The sequence below is a fragment of the Rhagoletis pomonella genome, unplaced genomic scaffold (genome assembly GCF_013731165.1).
Source record: "Rhagoletis pomonella isolate Grant_MI unplaced genomic scaffold, Rhpom_1.0 Rhpom_scaffold_00006, whole genome shotgun sequence".
NCBI lineage: Eukaryota > Metazoa > Arthropoda > Insecta > Diptera > Tephritidae > Rhagoletis > Rhagoletis pomonella.
In genome coordinates, this window is record NW_023458560.1 from 14,243,631 (window position 1) to 14,265,919 (window position 22,289).

The 22,289-nt window shown below is 37.3% G+C and overlaps 1 protein-coding gene across 1 annotated transcript in view; it reads left to right on the plus strand.

Moving 5' to 3' along the window:
* Positions 1–22,289, plus strand: part of LOC118741581 (protein spire-like) — a 253,674-nt gene that overhangs the window by 122,477 nt on the left and 108,908 nt on the right. The window contains exons 10-11 of the mRNA XM_036473577.1: positions 17,364–17,494; positions 17,879–17,990. Of these exons, the coding sequence (XP_036329470.1) occupies positions 17,364–17,494; positions 17,879–17,990 (243 nt within the window). The remainder of the gene's footprint in view (positions 1–17,363; positions 17,495–17,878; positions 17,991–22,289) is intronic.

A 22,289-nucleotide genomic window follows, 5' to 3' on the forward strand; every position in this document is an offset into this window, starting at 1 on the left:
TTGCTGTGATAAATTTAAAAAAAAAAAAAACAAGACAACGAAAATGAGGTGAAGAAGTTAAGTGAGCATTGATTTTCTTGAGTTTACTTGCAACCAACCGTCTTATTGGCATGTGCTAAAATAAAAAAGTTTAGCGCATGCATATACATACATACAAGTATTTATATTAATACTCGTAACTATGATAAACAAAAAAATCGCTTGAGTGTACTTAAAACAGAGCGCATTCTAATTCCGACTTTACTTATTTCGGACCACCCAAATGTACATAGTACATAAATATGTGAATGGTTGCATTAGACAACAGCTCGTATCGTTGTAAACTTTTAAATTAATTTATTGCCAATAATTTTGCCACCAATCATATTCAATTATAGGCACAGTTTTCGTTTTTCAATTTATTTGTATTTCCATTTCTTTATCTTTTCTTGCACAAAGTCGAATGCTTTCCACCATTCCGCTTCCAACGCTATCATAACTTCAGCGATTGCACTACTTATCAGCTACAAGTTACCTGCTTAGAAATTATCGAACACTTACTCCTTATCTTTCCAGAATATACATAAGTTTTTGCAGATTTTTACCCATACTCGCGCTTATTCTTCTTCATTTCATTTATTGTCATGAATTGCGTCATTTCCACTAAAATAAAATGATTTCATTAAAATTGTAAAATAAAATTAAATTAATGTCGCTCTCTACTATCCAACGCTTGCTTATAAACATTGACGCTTATCAGATGCCATAGATCTACAAAACATAACAAATCGGCGTTAAACGGCCTTCCCAATGCCATTAGCTTCAACACAATGAAGTCGAAACTTTCCTGTACCCGTACCGACTTTTATTCACACTTTAATGTGCACATATGTATGTATAAACGAATGTAGTACATATGCAATCTTTGCAATCGCAATTAAGGTTTATTTGTATTATTTACTAATTTTTTGCTTGAAAAATAACAAATTTTCGATATTAATTTAAATTCATTTTTGGTTTGCTTAGTCGTGAGTCGCTGTTTAATTTGCACTGTCTCACCTTGCTTGAGCTCTTTTGAACGTAAATAGATAAATACAAACGTAAAAATATTTGAACTTTCATGCTAGTATTTTATTATTAAAAATTAAATAGTGGAATTAAGCGCACAGCAGTAAGCAATGAAGCATTATTAATTGAGTGCAAATTTTTCATTTTTATTTTTTATAATGGGTTGATTACAATGCCGTTAGAAAATCATGACATTGAGGAGCATTCAGATAAGAAGTGTTCATTAAGTTTTCACTTTTCTAGAGAATGATTGAAGGCATTCTAACGCAGCAAAATAAAACCAATTAAACAGTTTAAATTTTGCTTCAGTAGTTGGGGCGCAATTTAAAACTTTCTTCAATCGAAATTCAAATTTCAAAACTTTTATCAAATCAAGACATTATCACTAATCTGGAGGATGATTAAAGTAATCTTTATTCCTAAAGCGGCGAAGAAATTAGATACGACAACGCTAAGCATAGCACATTAATAATTCTAATCATACTCAAGTCTTTTAAGATGCTCTTAAATCAATTTATCGTTATCTTAATGTGCTCACCTACACGAAGTCCTTCGGGCAATTTGGAAGCTCGTTCTACTACAAACAGTGTACTTTCCTTCCTCGCTGCCTTCTGGTCGACAGCTGCGGCAAGTTCTTTCAAATGGGAGCCCCATTCCAGCAGCATTTTGCCTATGAGCCAGTGACCCATAATGGTTACTACTATTCTATAATATAGGATATTACACTTATGTCCTTGATCTATTAAGCAGGTATAATGTCTTTGTCCTGTTATAATTAGGAGAGTTTTTGTTTGTTTTGGCTAATTTGGTCTGTATATCCGACCACGTTTTTCTAGACAGTTCGAGAAAATACAAACTAATTTCTCTTTTGATAATTCTGAGAGAATAATCCAGTGCATCAGCCTCGGATTCCTCCAAATAGACTACTGCGTTCGTCAGTTCACCTGCTATCTCTTTGCCTTCTATATGCCCATGGCTGGGAACCCAGACAAGAGGGACGGTTATTGACATAGACACTGAGCATAATTCTGTTTTACACTTGAAAAATCTGGGATGCTAGATTGTCAGAGTATATCGTTGCTTTCTTTGTTCTACCAATGCCTCTGCCTCTTCTCCGCCCTCTTGTGTATAGAAATCCAACTTGTACGTTGTTAAAGAAATTGAGGTTAGATAGCGGTCGGTAGTTGGTCGGGTTTGAATTTCGCTTATGATCGTCACGTGCCTGAATAGGCGTGTTTTCGATGGCCTAGACTCTTTGAGTTTGCCTTCATATTTCATATCCACTTCTTTTAGGTGAAGATAAATAGCGATTAGGCGTAGAATTATGTTTAACGCTTCTTCCGGCCAAATTTTAAAGGTATACATTTGGACGCTGGACATTGACAGCGAGCACGAAAGTTCTCGGTACCACTGCGCAAAGTTGCCGCAGTCCGCTCAGCCATTAGGTTTGAAAGCTCTGGGTTATCTTTCAATCCGGCTTACGAGCATGCGACAATTCTGAAAATCTTCGACTTCTTACAAGAAGAAATGGATCGGAGCACACCGAAGATCTTTCTCCACGCACATCCCTTCAAGTGGCTATTAGGAGGATGGTAGCCTATGAAGTAGAGGTCCAATAAATATCTTCACGGACGGATGAAAGCTGAATGGAAGAGTTGGAGGGTGTGTTTTCTATCAAGAACTCTCAATGGATCTTATTTTCAAGCAGACGAATTTCTTTAGCGCCTTTCAGACAGATGTAGCCGCCACAAAAGAGGCAGCAGATTGGAAGGGTAAACAATTACTGTGACAGCTGAGCGGTAATCACGGCACCGGGATAGCTAATGATGCAATCGAAACTGGTCGGTGAACTCTCGACCTCTCTCTCAATTGCCTCCAAATGAATTTGATCTGGGTCCCAGGACTCAGGAAAATTATAGAGCTGATGAACTGGCTAGGCAGGGTACCCTCGTCTCAGCGAGCTATGAGCTAGAACATGCAAGGTTCCAAGTTCCTTCTGGCCGGTTATTGGCCGCTGGCGACAAAGCGAGTTTCTGCAGCTGGCTTAGTGCCAGCTCTCGATTCTCAAGGATCTACTGACCAGGCATTGTCCTTTAGGAACCTACGCCGTTGCCGTTTAATGAAAAATCTTTACAATGTGGTAACACAATGAGAAGTTTTTTTAAATTCCTAAGTGAGCCCTTCTCGGGGTGGTTACCACAACTTAACCTAACTTACTGTTGGTGGTACCAAGCTCGCGGAGCTTGCTGCATATTGCACTAATAATGAAACTGGCGATAGAGCCTAGTGCTACAATTCGCCTTCCGAATAAGTAACTACCTGACGAACAGCGAGATTGAAACTTGAAAAGTAGGAAGTTTTTTTTGGATCAAAGCCTATCTCGAACTCACTAAAGCAAAGGCTCAAAGAGATTCATCCCAATTTGGTCCGATTCAAAACAGCAAAGGTTTAATGGCTGTCCTTAGCCAAATACTGTATTCCTATAAGATTTTGAGGTTATGTATTTATGTATTTTATATCGGTAATAAGTTTGTTGTTAATAATACGTTAAAAATAATTTTATTCATAAATATGTAGATAAAAATATCTGCTGCACCTAAGCAATCGGTGAAAGACAAAATACCTTTCAAGACTTTATTTATTTAGCTGCCATTTAGGCAATTGTTGAAATATTTCTTCAGCCATGCATTCAGTAGCTGTAAAATAGCAGCAATTGTAGGCACTTCCTGCATTTGGAGATTCGGTGATTTGCGACATCCGTAACGCTGCGTTTGCGTTGGATGGCAGCCAGTCAACCAGACAGCCAGTCAGTTACTTAGTCACTCAGTTAAGCAGTCAAGCGGTGGTCAACCAGCGAAGCGTTGTAATGTGTTGCAAGACAATTCACGCCAACGCGAATGCTGCTGTTGCTACTGTTTTGGAACATGTTGTCGCTATTGTGGCTTCTGTCAGTCAGCAACCGCCTGTTGATTGCCGCTCCAAACATACCAAATTGCACACCTTCCTCTGAAGTGCCAGTCGAGTAGGCCGGCCGGGCGGGGCGGGTGGTGGGTCAGGGCGCAACCGTGTATTATTCGAACGTGTAATATCATTCGGTCATGGTTGCTGCTCCTCGGTTACAATTTTCAACAGCTACATTATTGTTGGCTGAACATTTGCTATGCCTTACCGCATTTGCATCACAACAAAAAACACCGAAACAGTTGCAATCGAGGGGGGAAAAGTTTGGAAAAACTCGGCAATAAATTTTCGTTTTGCAAAATTTCGATTACATTTCACTAAGTAAATATCAGCGATTTAGTCTCGCCGGTCAGCTGGTGAGTCAGTCAGTTGATCAGTCCACCTGTGTGTAACTAACTGTACGTCAGCTAATTGTCTGTATGTGCATATGCCTGAATATGTTGCCGGCTGCCCACATGTTGTGCATATTTTTAGTTTTACGGAAGCTGCAATTTGTTGCTGTTGATGTTGCTGCAGTTCGTTGTTTTTATTGCTGTCCCAATTTATTGGAACAATTTGAGCTCGTTTGGAGTCGCTTAGCTGGCACATAGCTTAGTTGCTTTTTTTTTTTGTTGATTTTCATTTGTATATCGCTTGTTTTGTTGCTGTTTTCTTATTTCTGTGTTGTTGTTATTGTTATTGCTTTGACTGCTGTTAACCGCTTCCTAGGCATTTGCATAGACTACCGCAAACACCCAGACATTGTAAATTGCCGCCGCTGCTTTACAATTTTTCACTTAATTTCAGCTTTCAATAAACAACGTAAACTACAACAAACTACAACAAAAATATGAACGTATTATGCGGTTATTTATGCTAATTCCGCTTGTTATACATACATACATGCATATGTACATAGATTTATATATATATATATATATGTTTATAAGCAGTATCTATGCATGATTTTGTTGTTGTTGCATTTATGTACAAATTTATGTATGCCCGCTACCTAGCATATTTTCACATTTTGGCAGATTTGGTTCGTTAAATGTTGTTGCCTGCCATGTTAAATCATCATTTAATTGCATTGCATCATGTTGCAACAACCTCTCATTCGACAACAACAACAGCAAACCTAATTGTAACGTTGCATTTCGCATGCTGCGGTTTCCATCGCTTCTATGCAATCTGGCTTAGTTGTTGCTGAAATCGAACCGATTTTCATAAATGCTCTACGCATATTTGAAGGTATTTGCTGTGTTAAAGTAATGTGGCGAATAAATTTCAAATGAGACAGACGGAAGTATTTATAGTGCCTGTCTTGCAGTTAAGCTTTAGGCTAAGACGAAATTGTGGCAGAATAATGTGTAGGAAAAATTAAATGTTTCTTACAATAATGAAACGAAACATTGTACTTACTTAATCGCCGCCATTCGAAAAACGAAGGATTAGTTAACATTTATATCGAGCTCTAACCGCCAAAAGGATGTAGACGACATTTTTTCAAAATTTTATTGTTGATGCATCTGGATGCGCTAAAAACATTTTTGCATCAAAAAAAATTAAATTTGTTTTTTTTTTTTAATGTCGCTTACGTATTTTTGTTGGTTAGGTCGCCATGCCTTCCAGCGAAACCGCAAGAGGATTTTACTCTAGCTCGTCGAACTTTTATTCTTTAAAGAGAAATAAAGTTTCCTTTTTTTTGAAAAAATATTACCTGCAGAGGTTAGTCAAAAATTGTCAGGTTTCAAATCGGTTAATTGGCTTTTAAAGATATCTTTAAGTTATTCGCAAAGTATTTGTCTATATTCTATATATGAGCCATTTATTTTGAAAGTGGCATAAGTGCTTAAATGACCGGCTTCTTGTAACCGAATGCATCTGTAAACCTTCTACCTTTGGTTTATGAAGTCGAATAAATAACCGACGCGTTTAGCTACAAGTAACCGGCGATTTAAGCACGAGAGCTTTGAACTGACTTACACCACTTTCAAAATAAACGGCTCATATTACTAATATATAGTGGACAAACTTTTTTTTGTGTTAAGCGCTTTTTTCGTAAATAAGCACTTTTGTTGTTAAGAGAACAGTTGTTTATTTAATTCAATTTTCTGGTTGACCGTGTTTTTCACAAAAGTAAAAAAGGGACAGAAAAGTCGATAGTGAGCAATGCAATCTATTGAAAAATATTAACCAATTAAAACTCGAAAAAACTAAGAGCATTATAAGTTTTTTGATTTTCTTTTTGAAATCAACGATCCATTATTAGCCGGTATATAGCACATTTTTCAAATTTTTTATATTTAGTGGTTAATTTTTTGGACTTTAAAGGTTTAAAGAGCTTTAATTTAAAAGTACATATAGCACTAAATGAATTTCACCATAAAACGCCACCAATTTCCAGTGCTAATTGCGTTTGTGATTACGATTAATAAATCCCTTGGACAGGCATTGTGAAAGGTTGGACTATACCTTACAGATGATTGTTTTAGTCACGGCGAATTGCACCTAGCTATGAATAGAGTAAAGTCCTTCAATAAAGTTGGTTTCTCAGTTCTCCGACAATACAGGATTAAATGTTGTCTTTCACAAAGTTCTTTATTTGCGCCCTTCCTTTCATTGTCCACGCATGTGTGCCTAGTCGAAGGATCCTTTCAGATGTCCCAGCCAGCGAAATAGTTATATTTTTATGCGCTTGACTATGCCCATGTCGTAAAACATGTCGTACAGTTCGTCATTCCATATTCTTCGGTACTCATCGCCCACGCGGGCAGGACGTATAGAGTAGTTCTCTTGAAAGCCTTGAACGCCTTCTTGTCTTTTTTGGACATCATCCATGTTTCTGAGCCATATAAACGGACGGGCATGATGAGAGAATTGTAGAGCGTAATTTTTGAGAAAGGTCTATGCCTTTCAATTGCCTACCGAGTCCAAAGCTGCACCTGTTGGCAAGAGTTATTCTTTGCTAGAGACCTTGCTTCATCTTCTACTTGTGGACCTATATGGTAAACTACAGGCAAACTGTAATGCTATTAGACTAACCGCGCTGATCAAGTGGAGTGATACGAGTTTCGGATACTCTAGAATTCTGGAAAATCTTCCAGCAGTCTTCAGGCACCTGGACTACATAGTCCCGCCCACTAGACTGAAGAGTCATTTTCCAACAAGGATACCCTCAAGGGGTGAATGGGAGTAGGAGTCAGTCCTGTTCTCGTACTCCGTTTCATCAGCCATCAACACTGATGGCTCCAAGTAAGATCTGAAGAACTCTCACTTAGCCTCAGTTTTCGTTTGCCAGATCTTTGCAGCGTTTTTCAAGCTGAACTTACAACAATCAACGAAGCTGCAAGATGGCTGATCAATTCTTCTATTAATTTACATATAGTAGTTATATTTTGTGATAGGCAGGCAGCTATCGAAGCTTTTAATTTTGACAAATCGTTGTCGAGAATTGTCATGGAATTTAGACGTACCCTAAATGAGCTGGCAAGGAGATACGTCACTCATGTCGTATGGGTGCTGTACCGCGCAACTGTGTGGCGGATAAACTGGCAAGGAAAGGCACCTTACTATAAGCAATCAGTACTGCTCGAAATGCGGGCATTCCGCTATCTTTCTGCAACTCTGGCTGAAGAATAATTTTATCGAACGGGCAACTCCAAGATGGTCTGCGGAACCCACGTGCAGGACAGCGAGGCATATTTGGCCTAAGTAGGATAAGCGCAGATCTAGTCCTCTCCACCGCTTTGAGCGACCACTGCTCCTTGGAAGACAAAGTGCTTCACTACTTTAAAGTTTTAATTGCCAACCGTTACGTGTGTCCCAATACGTGAAGACCTTTTATGTGTTGCCAGAAGATACTTTGCTTTGTGCCTCAACGCTAGACCAAACTCCAAAGTGGCAAAAATATAAAGCTATTGATCGATTTTAATGAGACTTCGTACAGGGAGGATTTTTGGCTCGTTGATTACGAATCTGAATTCTGGTTTGGAGTATTCAAAATTAAGGGTCCAATGGGGCGGATGACTTCTAAAAAAATTACTAGATTTTTATTAAACTTTCTATAGGGCATTTTTGGGTAGCTGATTACAAATCTGAAGTTAGTTTTGGAAAATCTAAAATTCCATATGGCGGAAGAATATACATACAAAAAGTTATGACAAACTGCGACACAGATTTTATCCGGTAGGTGACGCGGAAGTCGATATATTTTGAAAACCTGCATTCGTGGTCGGATTTAGGTTGTATTTGAATAATTTTCAACGAATTGCTTTTTCGTACCAAGATTACTAAATACACCAAGTTTGGTAGAAAGTGATAAATCGGTTACCGAGATACATATTTGTGGTCATAAGTGGGCGGCGCCATGCCCATAATCCAAAACTTTATAACAATCTAATTTTCTGCTCAGTGGTCATTGCGATTTTGAGGCAATTATCTTCAGTAGTTACTGATTTATGGCAGTTTTCGTGTTTCTGTAAATTACCGTTATATGGCAGGTGGGCCTGGTTATTGCCCGATTTCAAGGATTTTCAACAAATTTCTTAGCTAGACCCTAAGCAAGGCACGTACCGAGTATGGTAAGAATTGGTGAAGCGGTTACTAAGATAAAGTATTTCATCATAAGTGGGCGGGGTCACGCCCCTTTTCCAAACGTGTCATAATAATATTATTTTGTACCGAAATTCTACTTCCAGTACTATTTTTCAACAATTTGGATCCACTATTTACTGAAATATCATAGTTTTTGCATCTTTCGAAAATACCGTTATATGAGAAGGGGGCGTGGTTACAGTCAGATTTCAATAGCAACCTACTTTGGATAAAGAGCAACGTGTATAACAAATTTCGTTGAGATATCTCAATTCTTGCTCGAGTTATCGTGTACACGGACAGACGAACGGACGAACGGACGGGCGGACGGACAGACAGACATGGCTTAATCGACTTTTCTTTTCATTCTGATCATTTATGTATACACATTTGTCCCTATCTATCTCGATTCCTTTAGGCTGTTACAAACAACCGTTATGCGAACGAAGTTATGATACCCTGTGCACAAGTGCGCTCGGGTATAAAAATTTTATTTGAGCCAGAAAATTATATAACCAACTCAAAACAACAAAACTTAAAAACTTAATTACAACTGGCACTGGCCAATTGACATTTCGACACCGAAAATTACTGAGTGGCACACATACATAAATAAACAAATAAAAAAATCATATCTCAGCGTGAAACAAAATCAACACAAAAATGTCACTCAAAAGAATTCCGTTACGAAATCTGACTCAAACACCCACGCAACCGGTGACCACACGCATGCACACAAATACTTATACGCCACTGCCAAAGAGTTCAAACGAAATTTATGGATTTTGTTTGCCATTGCATAAGAATTATGCAAATTACAGTAATTTTATGCAGTTGCAGTTGCCATAGCTGGAATAAGAAATAAAATAAAATACGAGAAAAACGAGTAGAAATCTGAAATGAACGCACGCCAAGTAAAATTAAGCAGTCGCACGTACCAACTCATTCGTCGACAATGGTTTTGCTTCCAACAATCGAGGCGAAAGAGCTTAGAGATGATTTTAATAATAAACACCTGTCAGTTATTAGGCGCCACCAACAACGTCAAAAAGCTGAAAACCAATTCAAATCTATTAACTCTGACGATGTCGATGTCGATGACAAATCGTATAATTGGAATGCATTTTTTATGCAACTGTGCATACTTTACTGGAACGTGCAGCAGAGCGACGATAAATGGATGTTGAAAATAACTAACGAAATTTGAAATGTATTAAATTTTGTTTGTTGATCTGGAGTTGAATACGTATTTAAACAAAATCGGACTTTTTATTTGTCTGTTATTTTGGATCCTTTTTCTCGACTGCCTGTTAAATTTATCTTCCGGTTAAACATTGTGATCGCCGTTACCGACTACATGTGATGGATAAAGCAGTCCATGTTTTTCACGGTATATTAAATTTAACCGGCAGTGGAGAAAACAGCCCTTTGACTTTCGATATACTAGAACCTTCAAGATCTTTTTCATAGAATAAATTTACTTTAGGGTGCGTGTAATATTTGCAATTTTATATACATACATTTTTTGAATGCAATCCTCATCGGCTTATACGATTACGATGAAATGGTGAGTTGTTGCCAGATTCGTGGTTAGGCGGAGACTTAGACTTCTTATCTCCAGGTTTTTGACAGGTTGCCACAATCAGTTTGAAATTTTGAGAGGAATTTACTTGGTTTGTGCGCACGTCCCGACAGATAATAGAGCCGTTGAGACCCAACAAGCGATTAGATGAGCTCCTTGGAATAGCTTATTAGCGCCGTCTTCGCCACGATGTTGAAACCATACTTGGCGGCTTTAATACCAGGGTGGACAAAGAAGGCATATTTGGTCCAACCGTCGGAAACAGCCTTTACGAGAACATCTCCAACAACAGTAAGGGGCTGAGCACGCCACGAAACATAGCAATTAGTAGTAATGTGCAGTTTTGTCGAGTCCGGTTCCAGCCGGGAATTCAGACCGGTTCCGACTCTCAAGAAAGTGGTACCGGAAATAGGCCCTCGAAATATCTTAACCAGGGTTAGAAAATGCTGTAATTTTTTCATTTAGCTTTTTTTTGCTGTGCTTTGACTTCGGCATAAATGATATCGAAAGCAAAGCAACAGCAATTCAGGAAAAATCAAATCTTTGGCTGTCGTTTTGCTGTCAAATTTCGAAAGCAACCAGACCGTTCGAAAGCTTTTTATGAAAACACAACGACAGAGCAGCAACAGAAACGCAGCAGCAATATTACTACCACTTAGCTGTGAAGCATCAAATTGAGCGAAAAATGTATATCTACATACAGTGCCGAACAGAAGTATTGGCACAGTGAATTTTTCGCAATATATGCAAAGTTTTTTATTCTAATTTATTTTCGATAATTTTTTATAAAAATATCTTTCATTCTACACCCGAAAACATAATAATAAAATCTCTAAACTTTGTGCAAAGCTCAGGAAAATTCATTAAATTTGCACACTAATTTGCAACATTTTTATTGAGATTTTTTAGAAAAATTCTAAGTACGCAGTTTTATAGCAAATTCAAGCTAGAAAATCGCGTTGATTTTTGGTAATTTTTTTCACGCAAGTTCTTCCATACAAAGTATATTCGACAGATATTTTTTGTATAGGGAAAATGAGCAACACCTTCCACTAAAAAATTTCCAAACATCAACGCGATTTTCTAGCGACTTCAAACTTGCACTTCGTTATACTAAACCAAAGGAGTTCGAATGAAAATCAAAAATTTCAACGCGAATCAAAAGCATAAATAGTAGTGCTGTTGCTGCTGTGCTGACAGTTTTTCAAACCCCGATCTTAACAACAGATTTTAAAAAGATTTTACAAGATTTTCATTTCATTTAATATTTTTGTTATAAAGTGAAGAAAAGACAAGTAAGAAAGTCTAAGTTCGGGCGGAGCCGAACATTAAATACCCGGCGCAATTATTAAATATATGTTTTCCACCTTTCCGAAAGCTACCGCTACACGATAAGCCGGGGTGTATAAATTTAAATAAATATCGCAGTTTCAAGCATTTCTGAAATATACCGTTATATGAAAAGCGGTCGTAATTTTAGTCCGATTTCAATAATTTTCAACGCTTTGCTGTTATGTGGCAAGCACAATAACCACCGAGTTTGGTTCAAATTGCTAGAACGGTTAGCGAGATACATATATGTGATCATAAGTGGGCGGTGCCACGCCCATTTTCCAAAATTGTATCATAAGCGTATTTCTTGGTAAAAAATTGTTGCAACCATCAATTTTGAATAAATTAGCTTTAATATTTACTGATTTATCGAGGATTTCGTATTTTTCTAAATTACCGTTATATGGGATGTGGGCGTGGTTATTGTCCGATTTTAAAAATTTTCGGCCATTTGGTATGTTGTAGCAGGACCAACAACTGTGCCAAGTTTGGAAGAAATTGGTGCAGCGGTTACCAAGATATACACATGTAACCATAAGTGGGCGTGGCTACGCCCATTTGCCAAAATTTTTTAATATTCTTATTTTTCGTCTAAAACTCATTGTAAATATCAATTTTGAGTGAATTATCTTCAGTAGTTACGAAAATATCGCACTTTTCGTATTTCTGAAAATTACCGTTATATCGGAGGTAGGCGTGGTTATTGTCCGATTTCGCCCATTTTCAATACCATCCGTCCTATGCCCAGAAGAAGTCCACGTACCAAGTTTCGTTAAGATATCTCAATTTTTACTCGAGTTATCGTGTACACAGACGGACGGACGGACGGACAGACAGTCACCGCTTAATCGATTTCTCTTTTCATTCTGATCATTTATGTATACATTTGTCTATATCTATCTCGATTCGTTTTGCCTGTTACAAACAACCGTTATGTGAACAAAGTTATAATACCCTTGTGCACAAGTGCGCTCGGGTATAAAAATAAATACATACATATGTACATTACATTCATTCCTTAGCTGATCCTTATGTGAGAAAACTTTTATAAAAATAAAATACATAAACAATATTTAAGCACGTTAAAGTTTCAATTAAAACAAAGTAATGTTTCCATTTAAAACATGAATTTTTCGGTGTTTATAGGTCAACTCAGAACTCCATAATACCGACACCTGAATGGAAGATCGACCTACCTCGGCAGCCAGTTAGAAAACGCCCTATCGCAGAAAACTTTTCAAAAACGCACTATTTCATAACTTGGTTGATGAACGGTCCATCTCAGAATTTGGTTGAAGAACGCCTTATCCCTGAATTCGGTTCAAAAACGCCCTATCTCGGCACATACACGTTCTATATATTTTCAGTTGACCTAAAATTCTGAAGTAGGGCGTTCTTGAAAAGTTTTCTGAGATAGGGAGTTTTCGAACTGGCTTCCGAGGTAGCTGGAATTTCCACTGAGGTATCGATATGTACTTACACAAACCGAATTTCAAGTCGGTAGCAACAAAAACAACGAAGTTTATGTAGTCGGTTATATGGCGGCTATGTATGTATAAGGGTTGTTGCGAATATTCGCATTCGCATTCGTATCCGCGGATGTCTAAAATTCCACATTCGCAACATCCCTAGTATGTATATGATATACAGTGCCTTGAACCATAAAAAATTGGTAGGTCAACTCAGAACTCCATAATACGTACACAGGCCGAATTTGGGGCTAATATCTTTAGATTTAGACAGTATGCAGTTCGCTTTTCGGTTCTTGTAAGAACCGGACCGCTCGGTTCTTTAACCCTTAATTAGGCGCATGGGGTCAAGGACATTTCAATTTGAAAAAAAAATGTCTTGGAGTGCTTGGAGTGTCATACACATGGATGACGCTACTCGGGTGAAAGGAGACTTTGACTGGGTATGCATGGTTGGACAAGCAAAGCAAGGCCATCAACGAGCACAATGGAAAAATCAAGTGCAGAAGTACCTTTCTGCTTTTGGGGAACTTCGCAAAACAGAGGGGCAATTGGTGAAATTTTTTGGTCTCAGCCCGAACCGGAAAACGGTTGAAGTACCAAATAAAAAGAAGAAGCAAGAAGTAGGTCATTAGCCTTCCCAAATCAAGTTTGGCGGTCGTTTTTTTGATTTTTTTCTCAAAATTTAGGTAACTAGCAAACCTTTTATTTGTAGAATTTCGAGAAAGCAGCTCATGAAGTTTTAGGACCTGAAATATTTAATCAGAGCTCAACGGACATACCTATACTTAAAAACTTACCCAAATAGTATACCTCTGTAACACTTTTCGAGAATCGTTAAATACAGAGGTTTACGATTTATAATTTCAGTTAAAATTCACCAAGTATTTTATCTGATAATTAAATATGTACTTATCATTAATTATAATTAAAACATTAATTATTCCTTAATATGCCACTTGGGCACATGCAGTCATGCATACATGCATAAATATGAAGTAATCGCGAAAGATCCTCATTCACTTAAGCGACTCTGATCATCATGGTAAATGTCACTTTATGAAGACATAAGATACGCATATCAAAATAATACTTTTTTCTTTTACTACACAAAAAATTGTTTATTTACTTGTCCCCCACAACAACACAAAAACATTAATAATTTACAACAAAGTCAAAGCGAAACCACATGTTGCAACTTATTATTAATTGCAAGCAAATATCGGCTGCAAAAATTACGAATACAAAACGTATAAACACTCTTGCCCCCGCAACCAAAATACACCAAAACAATTCGATATTTTAAGACCTTGCAGCAAAAAATAAAAAATAAATAAAAAAGGTGAAAAATGCGCACAACACAATTTTTCATGAATTTATCACCAATGAAAGGATCTGCGTGAGAGTAAGGCAACGTAAACAATGCCACCGGCAAAAGGCCAAGCATGCAGCAACTACGACAGCACTGCACAACCTGACGACCGCACAGCCACACAGCACTGCTGATCGCACTTGCAGTGCACAACACAATAATCAGCGTGTTGCAAGTGAAAGTCGAAATGTCAAAGCAATTGCGCGAAACGCGGAGCAATTTTGCAATGGCCGTGTAACCCTGGTGTGCGCGCGTCTGCTTGTGGTATGGCGCGGTGCAAAAAGTGGGCGTGTGCCGTGCGCGCACCATATGTATGTACATATATACAACTTTGTGTTTGCGTGACGTTAATTAATGTGGCGATTTCGATTTCATTTATTCGGCTGCCACTGTTGTTGTTGCTGCTTTTGCTGCGGTTTCTTGTAATTTGCAGTTGCCAATGCAAGGAGTAGCTTTGGTAACGTGCGAGACTGGGGTCTTCTTCTTCTATAGAAAGCAAAAATGCCGAGAAGTTGATAGCTGTCAGCCCAAAATCGTTAGCCGCCCGCTGATTTACGGTAATTGCTGCTTTGCGTCTATCGAAGATGGGTGCGATTTTGGATACGACAACGGAGCGACAGCAATCGTGGCTACAAGTGCAAAATTATGCAATTATTTTGGTTCTTTATACCTTTTCAGTTTTCTTTTTGGTTCTGTTTCTCTTTTCATTTTGTGCGCGTCGATGTTAACACATCGCTTTTGTTTACAGACGCACATATATAAATTGATTATTCTCGCAATATTCCGCATGCAACTGAAGTTCTAATGATCGAGGTTTTTGTGGCATTTCGTTGTTGATGCGATTTTATGCTTTGATCACTGTGACATATGGTGTTTCTGTTTTTCTTTCTTCAGTTTTCAAAACAAGCATTTGATCTAAACGCTCGTTTATCGAACGATTAAACATCAAATGAGAAAAAAACTCGTTTTTGTCCATTCGTACGACATGGCCAAGCTAGAGGAGCCGCTGTATCGCACCATCGTTTACGCTATTTACCGTCGCCAACGCGGAGCCTTTCTATCGAATATTCCTCATCGAATTGTCATTGATGGCCTTAAAACCTTCCGTAAGTCGCATAACTTTCTGATCAAATTTCGGGAGTTTTTCCTGTCGACCAGCGCTACAAGCTCTTCTTATTTCTTTTTTTACGGCAACGATCGAAAAATGACTCTGAAGATGGCACAAAGCCGAAACCGGTTTGTGTGCAGACCAAACTTGAGAAGGGATGACGGAAATTCGTTCCAAAATAAAAGGAAATATGTTCTCTTCGGCTCCCAATACTGATGCCACATACATAGCTCGCGTTGTGCCCATCCTCAGGTAGCCCTGCAGGCGGCACCTTTTTTCTGGTGACGAAGGTCGTCATATTTTGAGTCCCTACAATGTCAATCAGCCTCTATTTGCTATCGAAAGATTCGTTATAGAGGTTGAATTTTCCAATCCTATTCTTCTTCCTCCTGACATTGAAAGCGCTTAGCACGTTTTTGATATCATTAGGCGCAGCGCCGAGTTAGTCCGGATCAACGCTGCCGTCTGTTTAAGCATTCATTTAGAAGAGATCTTTGGACAACTCGCCTTTTTCTTCACTCTGGGTTTGGGCGCAAATTAATTAATTATTGCGGATTAGGGCGAGGCACTTGTCCACTGGGGTCAACGACAGTACTTAACACCGCAGTCTCTTTCATCGCAGAATCCAACATCTTTCTATATGGCAGCTGTATACTACGCAGGTCCTACGTGGTTTTTGCTTCTCCACCCTCATCGCAGTTCTTGGGTGGCGGTCACCTCAGCCTTATCCAACAACCATTCGGGCCAAGGCACTTCTTTGTTATTATTTCGGACATTCTAAGTCAGAATCATATGAACTTCTCCGTGGTTGTCAGCCAAAATACTGCTTTTGCGCTTTTTATTAGGTTAGTTAATTAAAAAAGTTGTGTGTTGATCCCTCTGCATAATGATGAACAATTATCTTAATCTTAATTTTAATCTTAATCTTAATCTCAATCTTTATCTGAATCTTAATTATAATTTTAATCTTAGTTTTAATCCTAATTTTAACCTTTATCCTAATCTTAATCTTAATCGTAATCTAAATCTTAATCATCATTTTAATCCTAATTCTAATCTTACTAATCTCATTCTTAATCTTAATCCTAATTTTAATCTTAACCTTTATCCTAATTTTAATAATTGCAATCTTAGTCTTCATCCTAATCTCAATCTCAATTTTATTTTTAATCTTAATCTTAATCCTTATCTTATTCTAAATTTTAACCTGTTGACCTTTGCAACAATACCTACTTTTCCCAAAGTCCTCCACTGGGTTAATCATGTATCTCGTAAACGAATCACTTGTATGTTGATGTACCACATTTCGTGCCATATTGTGTAGCATACAACGGGGCTGACAAAAGACCTATTATAGTTTCGAAATTGCATCTTTGAAATAAATGATTAGGTGGGTCAAATCAAATTCCACCTACAACTAATTGTTTTCTTGGTCTACTTTTGAAATTTTGTAATAGTTTTCATTTCTTCAGTCCAGTAATAAGTAAGCAGACCAAACTTTATGACTAATAAAAATATTTTTTAATATTTTTCCCGAAAATAAAGCATGAACTGGAAATTTGGAGGGCGCTACAAGTACGTGTTTTTTAAGCTTCACTGTTTTCTTCTAAACATAAATTTTTTACAAAAACAACTTTCTGCATGTGAAAATATAAATTTCTTCTCATATTCATTTCCGTAGAAATTACATGTAGAGCAAAAAACTGCGCGTAAATGGAATAATTTTTGTTACCATTATTTTTTTCGACATTCGAAAGATTTATCAGCTCCTCGCTTTCATGACAATTGATATGACGCTACTGGAAATTAAGCATGTTTTAAGATTTTTTTTTTTTGTTTAAAAGTTACTTTCACAGTAATTACTTCGAGAAAATCAAATAATCTATAATTAAATAATAAAATTTGTTTTCTTTTCAGGCACGTTTCTGGGTCCAAGTGATCGATGAGCTGCGACGTGGCGTTCGTCTGAAGAAGAACAACTACTCACGCACACCGATAGAGTACGAGTTGACTCCCTATGAGATTCTTATGGAGGACATTCGTTCTAAGTAAGGACGACTTCTTTTTTATGTGTATTGTTTGTAGCCAGTACGGATTTCGAGAAACTATTCCTTATTTTCCGAAAAAGTACTTAGAGTTGGCGGTTTTAGGAAATTTAAATATTCAACTTCCAAGTGCCAACCGCTGGTAGACAGGAGGTTAAGCCTTTCGAAATTATGCGACTTAGCACTTAATTAGCAAAAATAATTTTTTCTTTCCTATTACCTTTCGCAATTTGAACCCCAATATTGCCTCCACTCCGCCTCTCCCACAATCGCATTGGCAAACTGCTAAATTATTAATGACCGCAAAAAATAACTTTCAACTGCCCTCTACAAACAATTTCTGTCTATTTTTCATCGATTGCTTCTTTTTTGTAATTTTATCTCTAGAAAGTACCAACTGCGCAAGGTAATGGTGAATGGCGATATTCCGCCGCGTGTGAAGAAAGATGCCCACGCTTTGATATTGGAGTTCATTAGGTCACGGCCGCCACTCAAAAAGGTACGTATGTATGTATGCTTGTGTTGAATGCAGGAGTTGCCCTTACTCCACACTTCTAACAATTATCTTAAAATGATTCCTGAACTACTCAACAATTTCACTGTACATTTTGGCACAGTTGTGGTTTTAAGTAGTTATTGGTTTTTTCCTTTGCTTGTTTGTTGGATAAGAAAAGAAAAGTTGTATTTATTTTGGAGTATCATTGTTGTTGGTTTTGCTGAAAAGTGTTAAGTGGCCAATTTTCGTTGCACTTTCTTGTGGTAATTGCAAGTAATCGCAATGGCAATACAGTAAAAGTAAATACTAAGCAAATGTACAGTACAACAAAAGGGAGCCTTTCTTATTTTCATGGATGTGTATATGTGTATGGGTTTGTCTGTGCTCCTTTAAATGTATGCCAACGTAAACCAAAGCCAAAATTAAATGTGCATAAATAATTCACATTTTGTGGGTTAGTTGAGTAGCTAATCGACATCGGCACTGGTACCCAATTAGCGCATAGATCGTGATGTTGATCCGTTTTAATGCAGAGTTGTGGATTAGATCCCCTTAAAGTCTTCGCTCGTTAAAGTTCGTTGTTTTTGTTTTAGTGACCAGTTACCAAACCCTGCCGAAGTCTTTGAGGCTATCGTTAGAAACGTTTTGATTATACGTACATAGTTGCTTTATAGGAAGGGAAGTGTAAAATTACAAAACCTTAATGAATATGTAGATGGGCACTTATTATTTTACGGAGGATATTCTCATATAGAGCAACAATGTGTTCGATATTTTGGAATAAATTTGGAACAAATAAGAGGTCAGCGTGCTCAAATGTCTACAACGAATTTGTATTAGATATAACAATATTAAATTTTGCACAATTTGAAGAAAATTAAAAAAGAGTAGTCACATTCGATAGAGAACATTCCGAAGAACATTTTCCCAGTCCCTCTCACCTTTCTAACTTCCGTTGACCGCAATTATAGTATTCTCATGCTGCGTATAAATTAACTTTCGCTCTCTGGAAAGATCGTGGCGCTTCACAGTGTTTCGACTACATGGAGGCAGGTGGAAATAACAGTAAACCTGCACCGATTTCTCTGAAACTTGACATGTGCTCTAATTTTACTTAGAAATAGAGAATTATGAAATTTTGTAAAGATGGAAGAATTGCCACGCCCTCTACTCTTGTGGGCGGAAACATTAATTTTCATCTGATTTCGTTGAAATTTTGTTTGTATTCTTTATTTTATTAGAAAAACCTAAATATAAAATATGGGGAAGATTGGATCACTATAATGTCCAAAACTCACGAAAAATATGGGCCCAGTCATTAATTGCGGCGGACGTTTGGTAAATTTTTGTTTCCTACTTTCCACTCTCAGAAAACAAAGGTTATACTTAATGTGACCAACCGTACTTCTTTCGGAAGTACAGTACTTCTTTTTGCGCTCTTGTACTTCGTACTTCGAAGTACAGTCAAATGTACGTCTTTGCGATACTTTGTACTTCAGGAGGGAGAATTTGTAACTAGTTGGCGACAATTTTCGGATCGCTATCGCACTTTTCTTCGTCTTTTATTTGGATGAGGTCGATGGGTTCAGGATTATGGCAGCCCTACAATACGAGCACTCCATAAGGTGGTGTTCTCTCTCCCCTGCTCTGGATAGCGGTTGTAAACGACCTTCTAGAGAAACTGGAAAAAGTGGGCTGTCGGGTGATCGCCTATGTTGATGATGTGCGGCGGCTGTCGTGGGAGCCTAACCTTGAGGAAAGGGTAAGAAAGGTGTCGGTTGCCTGGTACTGCTGTAGAGGAGCTATCGGTAAAAAGTGAGGTCTCTCGCCCAAATTAATTCTTTAGCTCTAGGAAACCAGATTTAAGCCTATATTGTTTCAAGGAGCCCTTGTCTGGTAGAACTCACTAGAGAAAGCTACACTTGTAAAATAGGAATTAGTGGAGCATTAGAAACCAGACTTATAGTGGCGCTTAACATTCATATGTCGAACACGGCGCCTGCGGATATTGCAGACAGAATTATCGCAGCACGAACTGCTATTGGGCTAAGGAAAACCGGGTTCTTTTGTGACATAAAAAAGTAAAAGAAGACGTTTATCTGCTGCAGCAAATATTTTTATAGGCCACTTTAAAACACGTTACCTCTCAAGGGCTAGTGTGGGGGGTTCTGACAGGTAATTGTGCGATTGGTATTCATGCGGCGAGACTAGGAATTTCAACTGATCCTTTTTTATCAGCTGTCAAGAGGTAAATGATGTGGAATCATCTCCACACTTTCTTTTGAAATGTCCAACCTTCGCGAGGCTAAGATGGAAGCATTTTGGCTCGCACTTCTGAACAAACACTGAGCTCGCAGCGATCAAATCGGCTCGCGATGTTAACTTAACACAACCTAACCTGTACTTCTTTGAGCTATGAATTAGTTGGTCACATTAGTTATACTTACGGTGACCATCCGTTCTGTTTTTTGCAGGACCGTACTGTTATTTAAAGGTCTGTCCTGCGTAGTTTTTCAAAACAGAAAACCCCCAAAATGTACTGATTTTTTCCAAGTGTCCGGCCTTTGTCCCGCATTTTCTTCGATATTTTAAAATTAACTTTTCCTAATCGAAATAAAAGCAGTGTCGATAACTAATTGATAACTATGTACATAAGGGTAAGCTGGTTTTGAAGGTTCAACTAGTCAATGCGTTCTAAATATTGTACGGTTATGGACAAGAGATGACGAGAAATTGAAGACCAGCATCAAATATATCGATAACACTGTTCTACAAATTTTGTGGTAATCGCTTAAGAAAAAAAATATTTTCCAAGCCAATTTTCTTTTCAAACAAGCGTTTTCGTAATTTTTTCGAAAAACGTGTTTTTGGTACATTTCGGACCTATTCGTCAATATCTCATGAAAAAAATTATCCGATCAACATAAGCGACCTACAGTCCTCTTACAAAAATATATTACTTTGCCAATTTCGAAGAAAATTATTAGTGTTACAAGCGACCAAAATCGAAAAATTGAAATTACAATCATTTTCTTTTTACAGTAAATGAAAATCTGATGAGAAATTTAGATGTTACGGAACACAATCTGCACAAAAAATATATATTATTGCAAAGAGCCCATCAATACCTTTCGAACTGTTGGTCGTTTCATGAAATATTGAGGAATAATTGAAAAAGTACTAAAAATACGTTTTCGAACAAATCTCGAAAACACTTCTTTGAAACCATGGGTATTTTTTTCGTGTTCAACGACCCAAAGTTTGCCTAAAAATTTGCTTTACAGAGGTTCATATTTCGTGTAAAGTAATACGTAATATGCCTTATTATGATTTTGTAAATATTCATTACTAACGGATTAATACCAATGAAGCAAATGTGATTTATGTTAAAAGTTTAAAATTGGATTAATAATTGAGAAATATACACTCTTGGTTATTTGAATAGCGCATCCTTTTAATGGGCCGTACGAATAAAAACTAAGCGATTGCCTTTTCTTAAAATTGTATACCTCCAATTTTGTTTGAATAAATTGAGTAAAAGGTCTGAAATTTCAAGAAAAAGCAATTGCTTATTTTTATTCATACAGCCCAATACTTAGTAGGTACAGTTTTCCTTTTGTTTGTTTAATATTCATTAACTTTTTATAAAAATATAGCATATTCTACGTCTACATCCCATTTAAAAAATTTTTGAAAATTAAAAAAAAATAAACATAGGGGCGACAATTTTTTTTTGTTGACGGTGCTGCGCATTTTCTTCCATATAAAAATTTTGTCAAGCATACTTTGTATGGTAGAAAATCAAAAAAAGGGTGCGCTATTCAAATGACGAAGAATGTATATATGTAGTATATTTTTGTTATTTTTATACTACGCAATTATATGTAGGTTAATTTTTTGAAAAATTGTCCTGCATTTTCGAAATATATTTATGGTCACCGTAGTTATACTATAAAATGACTTAGGTGTAAATACTCGCTTTTTCCCAATGTTTGGTGAGATTTTTTCATTGTTCGAAAAATTCTTTTCGCGAACGTATTTGCAAAGTCGCGCGCAAAGATCAAATTATATATTCGAAAACTACATAAAATTCTCTAAAATATTCGTCTAATTTCAAGACCTGACAGACCGGTACTCACACTTTTATTTACTAATAATCTTTAGCATCTGCATTTCAAAGTAAACTTTTTGGTAAGAAAATAGGAAAGTACCAAATAAATGATAACTACCTTCACCTAAATATTCCACGACATTTAAGTAATTGATTACAGTTGAAAAAGGAACACTTTCTTTAAGGGGTTA